This window comes from Musca domestica, unplaced genomic scaffold (genome assembly GCF_030504385.1).
Source record: "Musca domestica strain aabys unplaced genomic scaffold, Musca_domestica.polishedcontigs.V.1.1 3, whole genome shotgun sequence".
Lineage (NCBI taxonomy): Eukaryota > Metazoa > Arthropoda > Insecta > Diptera > Muscidae > Musca > Musca domestica.
The window spans coordinates 14,341,448-14,351,783 of NW_026712299.1; the positions used below are offsets into that span (position 1 = coordinate 14,341,448).

At 35.4% G+C, this 10,336-nt stretch overlaps 1 protein-coding gene across 1 annotated transcript; it reads right to left on the reverse strand.

Moving 5' to 3' along the window:
• Window positions 1-4,100: 4,100 nt before the first annotated feature.
• LOC101899052 (keratin, type I cytoskeletal 10) lies at window positions 4,101-9,794 on the reverse strand. The gene is made up of 2 exons (XM_005178386.4): window positions 9,267-9,794; window positions 4,101-5,338 (listed from the first exon to the last, which is right to left on the reverse strand). Exons 1-2 carry the CDS (start codon window positions 9,715-9,717, stop codon window positions 4,206-4,208), a joined length of 1,584 nt encoding a protein of 527 aa, XP_005178443.1. The 5' UTR covers window positions 9,718-9,794; the 3' UTR covers window positions 4,101-4,205.
• Between the last annotated feature and the right edge of the window lie 542 nt (window positions 9,795-10,336).

Genomic DNA, 10,336 nt, shown 5'->3' on the forward strand with positions numbered 1-10,336 from the left:
CGTTTGTAACGCGTCGAAATATGTAACATAACTCTTGTGCGAACAATAAAAAAAAACTGAGTTAAAAAGTATCAGTTGAATTTTCCGACAGATGTATACCTCAGCCTATGCATATGTTAACCCTTTGTAGGGAAGGTACAAAAGGAGATGGCCAATTTTTTAAGGGATAATTATTTTTTCTCTAGAACTTTTTTAACGTCTCCATATATAAACCCCAGAAGCCAACAGTGACCTAAATATTAAATTTCAGAATTTCAGCTTCAGTTTTTAGCTTTTTGTATAGATATGGCAGGGTAAGTGTACCAGTAGTCGGCAATTTTAGGATTTTCGATTTTTCATTCTTTCAACATTCTGAGTGAAATCTTTCAATTGCAGAAAAATAAATTGTTCAGATTCCAAATTTTGTTTAGTTTTCGAAATAATAAACAAAAATTTAATTTGGTTTTATTAAATTGGCAAAATTTGCAATTTTACTAAAATAGTACTTTTTTGCCAGTAGTCGGCACCATTTTCCAATGCTCGGCATGCCTATTATAAATATATAAAATTTCACGGTTTCAGCTTTATCTCTTCAACCATTACCAAATTTAGTAGCATTTAGTACTGTACGAATAATTATGGTACACAATTCCAACTCCATACCTCAATTCCAAAGAGCCTTAGTATCAAATTACGGGATTCTAACACTTTTTCTTCACCCAATACCCAATTTAGTTCCACTTAGTACTTTTTGAACAATTATAGTACGCATATCCAAAACCACATCCATATCTTAACCAAAGACACAAACAGTGTCCTTCACCCAATACCAAATTTTGTACTTAACGTACAATTATAGTACAAATGCCCAAAACCACCACCATATCTCAATTCCAGATGCCAACAGAGACCTCAATATACAATTTAAAGGCACCAAATACACTCCCTCCTAATTTCAGGTATCCAGCTCTATTCTTCCTAAAATACCGACGTTAATACTATTTGTTCGTATTTTTTAATTACATATTTCGACATCCCCCGCCGTGTAACAACCAACCGCACAAAAGGTGTTCCTAATGCCAAATTTTAGACTTCCAACTCAATCCCTTACCCAAATACCAAATATTGTACCATTTAGTACTTTTTAGTACGTATTTCCAAAAACACCTCCAAATCTCAGCCCTACACACTGACAGTGATCCTAATGGTAAATTTAAGATATCAATCAGTATCCGTTAACGCAATACCAAATTTAGTACCATTTAGCACCTTTCGTACTCTTGCTAAACACATTTCCAAACCGGACTCTTCCTCTTCACCAGCAGAGACCCTAATACCAAGATTTTAGATTTCCAGCTAAATCCGTTCAACCGAAAACAAATTGTACCGAATTTAGTACAGTTATTAAACTTAGAACACATTTCCAAACACATCTACTTCTATCAACACTACATAATTATACCCTCAGCCATACTGCTACAGGGGTGATACGACCAAAACGTGACTCGTCGAAATAACAATTTTAGGCCCTAGGTCCCTTGGACCAAATCTGTTTCAGGTCATTTGGAGTCGATCTAAAGGTATCCGTCCGCCCGTCTGACTGGTGCGCACAATAACTAACGAAGAAATATCCGATTTAATCAAAACTTGGTTCATCGTAATATTTTTCTCAAACTTAGATCGAGTTCGTGGATGGGCAATATAGCTCCACTCCTTCCGGTACCTCCCCCACAAAAGGTAAAAAATCGCAAAAAATAATTTAGCGTAAAAAATTTTCAATTTTTTGCGTATGAAGAACATATACATAGAACAGAGCACTACTTCGCGAAGCTCATAAAACGCGAAATGAACGTTTGGTTCTTTTTGAACTCGGCACATCCCAATATTTCTATCAACCCAAGATCTGGTGTAAATATGGAATATATCGGTCCACTCCTACGGTACTAACCGCGGTCAAAATTTAAATAATCATAACGCTAGTCAAAATTTATTCTGATAAACGAACAGGTTAATGAAACGTAACCTTATGTTGGTGGGTAGGGGTGAACCACCAACACTGACCCACATGCAAAATTTCAATATTCTAGCTTCAGCCTCTTCGCCTCGATGAATTATTATAAAAATATAGATGGAGTTGGAGCTGACTTTATTCCAATCGATACTTCATCATATGATTCCCAATTTCATCTAATTAGACAGACGAAACATGGTTGGTACATCATTACAAAAAACTAGAGATTAGACGAGAATTCATGCAAGACAGAACGGCTCTTTTCAAAACTTTGTATAAAAAAAAAAACATTTTTAGTCTGTTTATACCCTACAACACTATGTGTTGGGGGTATTATAAGTTTGATTGGGCCAAAAATTATGTAACACCTCGAAATATTGGTTTCCCACATAGGAAAGTATATATGGATCTTCCTAGCTTGCCGAGCTGAGTCGATCTAGCTATGTATGTCCGTCCGTCAGTCTGTCCGTCTGTCCATGTTAATTTGTAATCACTCTACAGGTCGCAATTATGGCCCGATCTTCACGAAATTTAGAATGGAGGTGGGGTCTGGGTCAGAATAGAACCCTATTGCTTTTGGAGATGATCGCATAATATTTAGGGGTTGAAATGGACCAAATACTTAAAAATTTCCTGATTTTGCAGTTGCTCTACAGGTCGCAGTTACAGACCAATCGACGCGGAAGTTAGCATGGGGCTACATCTTAGGGCTGGCCAGAAGTCTTCGAATTTTGATGGTCATCGGGTCATATTTAGTGGGTGAAATAGACCATAGCATTTGTGTTAAATAAAAGTCAAAATTTTCATTAAACCGCGAATATTTTTAATCCCGGCGAAATCACAATAGATGAAGAGGTCAATTCTGACCGTTACGTAGATGCCGATAGTAAATATATCTGATATATATCGGGAAATATATACAATGTAAATATACAATAGAAGGGGACGTTAGCAAGAATGCATATATCTCAAGAATGGCTGAACCGATTTTGACAAATTTTCTCAATTCAAAATGCCCTCTTAACATAAGAGAATAAAATCTAAAAAAATCTCATAGAAATGTGCCAATAATAGTGTTATTATAGATTTTGTAGTATTTTGTGACATTTTTTTTATTTTTTCATATTTTTTATCGCATGCGATTTTTTCAATTTGACTTATAATATTGAAGAATACATTTTGTAATTTGTTTTCACCTTACAACACGGGTTGGGGTTATTATATACAGATTGCAATTATCGTCCGATCTTCACGAAAATTTTCTCAAGGGTAGGGTTAGGCTCAGGAGAGCCATTGTTTTCAAGGATGACCGCAATATATTTGGGGGTTGAAATGGAGCACCCACTAAAAATGTTTCTGGTTTTGCAGCCGTTATCAGATCGCAAATAAAAACCAAATGACTCGAAATCTAACATGTAGTTAGGGTTTAGGACAGCGGTTAGAATGGACCACTAATTTTGTGTGAAAAAATACCAACATTACTTACAAGCGATATCCGAAATACACAAAAAGCGAACTTCTGGCTTTTTATGCTGATTTCGTTGATGAATATAGCCAAATATTGTAGTCAAGGAAATCATATATATGGGTCTAAATTTGTAGATGCATAGCGGCATCTTGCTTTCGGAGATGATCGCAAAATATTTAGGGGTTCAACTGAACCAAAAACAGAAAAAATTTTCTGATCACAAAATTGAAGCCAATCGACACGCCTGAGAAGTGAGTTAAGGACAGGGAAGAATTCTTGCATTTTGGATGACCATTGGATTATATTCTATATTTTATATAAACCACAACAAATAACAACACGATGGAGTGCGTAAATATTTGGCAAATGTCCCTGGTAAAAATGCTAAGGGTAATATCTGGGCAGTGCTCCGTGATATAATTTCAAAGCGAAATCTTCCAAAATGGATTTGGACATAAGGAGGCTTTTAACATATTGTAGTGTTGTAGGGTATCACATGGTCGTCCCCGCACGACTATAGCCTTCGCTTACTTGTTTTGATATAATATAACGACTTAAGTATCAAATATTGGGACGAAAACCTTTGAAATGCCGAAAGTCAGGAAGTTTTTTTATAATAGAGGTTAAACCATTTTCAACATCTTGCGTGCGTGTTTCATAATAAACTTTTATTAATACCTTATCGTAATTTATACAATATTCAACAAATTCTAAATTCATCCTACTGTAAATCACCATCCGCATCAATTACTCTTGCTGAACATTCTCCAATACGATGGGTGCTGGAGCGGGATAACATCCAACGCTTTCAATTGTCACATTTACTCCAAATTCATTAATTTTGTTATAGACAATTGGATAACAGATTACACCGTAGGGTGTTGAAATTTCCAGATTGGCATCTTGAAGAGATGATTCTGTAACAACAGGTGGTAGATCCAAGGCCAGCGTTGACTTCTCATCTTTGGTAATAGAATCTGCAAATGAAATTTCAGAAGATATATCCGAGGTCGGGATTGTGGTAACTGGCAATTCTGGGGTGTTTGCAGAGACGTCTTCGGTTGTTGTAGTTCCGACCAGGGCTGTTGTAGCTTCTACTTTGGAATTTGCTTTTTCCACTTCGGCTGTTGTTGTTTCTATTGATTGCATGGCATTTCGGGTCGAGTCCGCCACTTTTGTTAACATTTCACCGAAATTAATTGTCGATATTCTCTCCAAAAATTCATCCATACTTTCATCTGGTCGATACGAGGGATTTAGGCTATTCAAAAATTCCAACGGATCTCTTTGGTTAACAATGGCACGTTCTGTAGTGGTAGTAGTTGTGGTTTCGGGTTTGGTGTCGGGTGTTGCTGTTTCTAACCATTGCATTGCATTTCTGGTCGACTCCGCCACATTTGTTAACATTTCGCGGAAATTAATTTTCTGCATTCTCTCCAAAAACTCATCAATACTTTCATCTGGTCGATATGATGGATTTAGGCTATTCAATAATTCCAATGGATCTCTTTGGTTAACAATGGCATGTTCTGTAGTGGTTGTAGTTGTGGTTTCGATTTCGATTCTGGTTTCGGGTTCAGTGTCTTCCTGGATTTTAGGCAATTCTTCCAAAATTGAAGACGCCACGCCGTTTATGTTTGTTATTGAATTTAGGATTTCATCTAAATTCATATTACCATAAAGAGGATAATTGAAATTATTTGTTGGTATGGAACTTTCAGTTGTGGTAGTGTCCCATGGGTAGCTGTTTCGATGGCTATCACCAGAACTGTGAGTATTATGCAACAGTCTTCGATAGGTAAAGAGATTCGAGAGTTCATCTGATAAATCCGGTTTGTTGACGCTGCCTGCACGATAACTCGTTAGAAGACCGTCGTGATCTGAAAATTAAAAAATATTTTTTTTTAAACTATTTTCTAATGCTTTCGATATTATCTTAAATGTGGGAAAAATATGTACGCATCATTATTTCCTTTCAGGACTATAAAAACTCACATTGTCGATTTAAAAAAATTAAATCCAAGAACTGTAATCGGGAATTTTAAAAAACAATATTTCTAAGGCATCAAGAGCTTTAAACGTGGAAATTATATTTTTGTCAAAGATCTCAAGAGCCTATCTTCGTGGAAATTTAAAGAATGTTTTTTTAAAGCTTTAATCGTTGATTCAAAAAAAAATGGTTTTCATGAGCCTCATAGAGTTTTTTATACCCTACACCACAAGGTGGTCAGAGTATTATGTCTTTGTGCATTTGTTTGTAACAGGCAAAAGGAAACGAGATAGACCCATAGTTCCTTTTGATGATATGCATAGAATCACATTCTGAGTCGATTTATGCATGTCCGTCCGTCTGTCCATGTATTCTTGTAAACAAAGTACAGTTCGCATTTATTGTCCTATCCAGATGAAATTTTGCACAAATCATTTGTTTGGCCCAAGAACCCTATTGAAATTGGAGATAATCGGTAAAAATTTAGATATAGCTCCCATATATCTTCGTCCGATTTGCCTTTTATTGTGCACCAAACGTGTAATATCAGTCCGAATTGTATGGAATTTTGCACGTACGATCAAATTGGACCTGAAAATAAGTATGCCAAATTTGATCGAAATCGGTTCAGATATAGCTATAGCTCCCATATATATTGTTCATCCGATTTGCTATTTTAACAACCATATTTGGGGAAATATATCAAATACAGCTCAGAAATACATTTGCTAACTTTTATCGAGATCGGTTCAGATTTGGATATAGTTCCCATATAACTCCGTCCGATTTACCTTTGATTGTGCACCAAACGTCTAATATTTGGCCAAATTGGATGAAATTTGGCATTTACGACCGAATTGAGTCTAGAAGCTAGTATGTCAAATTTGGAGATCGGTTCAGATATAGCTATAGCTCCCATATATACTGTTCATCCGATTTGTCATATTTGTTACCCACAGCCGTAATATGCACTCCAAAGAGTGCATACCCACGATATTCAGGGAAATATATCAAATACAGAAATATCTTTGCCAAATTTTAGCAAGATCGGTTCCGATTTGGCTATAGCTCCCATATATATTTTTATCCGATTTCAAATTAATTTTGCAGCAAATGGGCAAAACAAGTCCGAACTTCAAGACTTTCTTTACTGGTTTTTATATTGAAAGAATATTTCTTCAAGAGCCTAAAGGCCTTAATCTATATCTAAATGAGTAGCGAAGTAACTGACCGGCTGACTAAGAATTAAATCCCAGACGAAACTAAGCACTAGGGTCAGTCTCGGTGTTTAGGCATGTGAAAGGCTAGGTTTTTGGAAATTCGTACTAAAATGGTACGAAAATTACTAATATGTACTAAAAAATTAATACTCTGCACTGGACAAACGGGATAAATTAAAATTCTGGTTTTGGAACGAGAGTCACTGATGGAGTGCTGGATAAATGTACCAAAGGATTTTTGGAAATTCGAACTTAATGGTTACGAAAAGTTCTTAAATGGTACTTAACTTTTGAAGTTGAACCATTTGTTGTTATTTGAACGGATAGAGCTAAAAACTTTTGGTATGAAGATTAAGGTTGCAAATTAAGATGGTTTCGGAAATGTGTACTAGGTGTACGAAATGTACTAAATGGTACAGTTTGGTTTAAGGTGAACGGATGAAGCTGGAATTTTGAAATTTTTGTTTTGGGGTCTTTGTTGATAGTAGGTTTGTGATAAAGAGGTTGTTTTTGGAAATGTGTACTACAAGTGCACAAAAAGTACTAAATAGTACTATGTTTGGCACTATTTGGTATTGGATGAATATAATCTTAAACTTTATTTTGGGTCGCTGTTCATATGTAGCTTGGACATATAGAGGTTGTCTAGTATAATTGTACGAAAAGTACTAAATGGTATTAAATTTGGAATTGGTTGAAGGGACAGAAATAAAATTCTTAAATTTTATATTTAGGTTACTGTTGGTAACTGTGAGCTTTAGAGGTGGTTGGTGGTTAAAAATGTGTACCATAACTGCTCGAAAAATACTAATTGGTACTAAATTGGCTAATGGGTGAATGGATAGAGCTGGAATCGCAAAATTTGATATGAATGTCACTGTTAGTACCAGGTATTGAGATCTGGAGATTTTTCTAAATTTGGACTGATATCTAGTATGGAGAGATGTAGATTTTTTTTGGATATGCGTACTAAATGGTACTAAATTTGGTTTTAGGTGAGCAGTTTGTGCTTGAAATCTGAAATTTGGTATTAGGGTCACTGTTCACGTGTAGCCTGGACAAATGGAGTTGGTTTCAGAAATGTGTACTATAATTGTACGAAAAGTACTGAATTGTACTTAATTTGGTATTGGATGAAGTTAAAGTCTGTTTTCCCCAAATTTGATATTGAGGTCTCAGATGGTGTATGTGCTTAATAATTGTACGAAAAGTACTGAATGGTACTACATTGGGTATTGAGTGAAGGGATAGATAGATGGCATCCCGAAATTTAAAATTGGTCACTATTTGTATCTATTTTTTGTATTGGGTGAAGGTAAGCCTGGAATACTCATATTTGTTATTATGGTCTCTGTTGATATCTGAAAATGAGATATGGAGGTGGTTTGGAAATGCGTCCTAGATTTGTACCAAAAGTACTGAATTGTACTAAATTTGGTATTGGGTGAAGGATAGGACTGAAATCCTCAAATTTAATATTGAGGTCTTTGTTGGTATCTGGAATTCAGATATGAAGGTGGTTTAGGAAATGCGTGCTATAATTTTACGAAAAGTACTAAATAAAAACTAATTTGGTATTGGTTGGAGAGATAAGGCTGGAATCCTCAATTTTGATATCGAGGTCTCTGTTGGTATCTAGGATATGCATACTACATTTGTACGAAAAGTAATAAGTGGTACTAAATTCGGTATTGGATGAATAAATAGGGCTAGAATTCTCAAATTTTATATTTAAGTCTCTATTGGTACCTGAAATAGAAATATGGAGGTAGTTTTGAAAATGTGTACTATAATTGTACGAAAATTACAAAATAGTACTAAATTTGGTATTGGGTGAAGGGATAGAGCTGAAATGCTAAAATTTATATAGATGTCACTGTTGTTAAGATATGGAGATGGTTTTGGATATGCGTACTATAATTGTACTAAATAGTCCTATAGTAAGTAATGGGGAAACTTAAAGAGCAGACATTTGATATTATGATCACTGTTGGTATCTATGTTTTGGGATTTGGTGGTTGTTTGGAAAAGTGTCATACATTTGTACGAAAACGTACTAAATTGTACTAAAACTGTCATTGGGTGAAGAGATAGAGCTGGATACCTCAAATTTGATATCGAGGTCACTGTTGATGTATGGAATTGCTATATGAAGATGGTTTGGAAAATGAAATATAATTGGTACTAAAATGCGTACTATTATTATTCGAAAAGTACTAAATGGTACTTATTATGAATCACTATTGGTGACTAGGATGGAGAGAGGTAGTTTCTTTTGGATATGTTATTAAATTGGTTATTGGTGAAGGATAGACCTGAAATTCTGAAATTTGGTATTGATATTGGTTTCTAGGGTTTACATTTAGAGACGTTCAAATAGTTTTGGACCGAAACATTGGATCTGGGTCCTTTGTCTAATCTTGGATTTTTCAAAAGAACAGAGCAAGATTTTCAAAAAAATATTTCTCAAAAAAGGCTAAAATCATAGAAGGCCAGTTGATCTTCTCATAGAAGGCCTTGGTCTTCCCCTAGTCAGTATTGGTATTCTCCATAGAAGTTTTTTTTTTTCATACATTTTAACATAATATTTATCCTCACCCGAATTTCTCGAAAAATCTCGATTTCCATAGTTATGACACATTCCATAAGAATTTAAATACGAGGGTTCGAATGGTTTCCACCTGTTGCCATAGGACGATAGCGATGAGTCATCATGTGAGCGTGAACCATAGCTCCCAGTATGACCAAAACTGCTACCATAACCGCTACTGCTTTCATGACCATATGGTCTATACGAATTGGAACCACTTCCATAATTATTGGAATTAATTGCATGTCTTCCACTGGAGAGACTATGAAATCCGCTGCTGCTACTGCCCCCACCATGACTGAAAGAGCTACTTCCATGACTGCTACTCGAGTGGCCACCTCTGCTGCCACCATGGCTGCCTCCTCCCCTTCCTCCACGGCCACCACCACGGGCTTCAGCCTTAAAAGCAAATGTTAAAAAGCCAATGGCAATTAAAGCGCACTTTATTTTCAAATTCATAATTAAAATTTCTTTTTGTATTTTTTTTTTTTTTTTCAAATCAGACTACACTTCACAAAGGTTCAGTTCCGCTGCACAAATCGTAATGAGATCAATATGACTATTTACATTTTTTTTAAATCAATCCGGGCTAAGCCGCTGTTTTGATTAAATCGAATTTTACATTTGGTATGGGTTTTTCTTTATATTGATAACGTCATCAACCTGATCCCGGGTACATTAATCGACTGATAAGAGTCATGTATTGATACGGCTTAACGTCTCACATCAATTTGTACTCGATTAAGCGCCAACACAATTGCAACGTATGTTAGGTGTACCGCAAAAATACCAACAACATATTGTTGAAGCATTTAGAAGCAAATAATTAACATACATATGGCGCTAAATATTTGGATTTACAAAGAAGGACAAATTTGTAAAAAAAATTTGAATCACATCAAAGCGACAGCGATATTAGAGAATAAACAAGTAAAAAGCTGTAAGTTCGGCCGGGCCGAACTTTGAATAACCTCCACCATTTGGAACAAATTTGACAATTTTTAAAAAAAATAAAATTCGTTTGAAATTCTGTTAAAATCTTAAAAATACCAAATGTAGCTGTCATATTAGGGTCTAA

Bases quoted from the DNA above. Each gene is read 5' to 3' on its own strand.
- LOC101899052 (XM_005178386.4), bottom strand. From the start codon at position 9,717: ATGAATTTGAAAATAAAGTGCGCTTTAATTGCCATTGGCTTTTTAACA. The intron at 5,339-9,266 runs GTGAGGATAAAT...TTTAATTTTCAG, and splicing joins AGATTTTTCGAGAAATTCGG to ATCACGACGGTCTTCTAACG.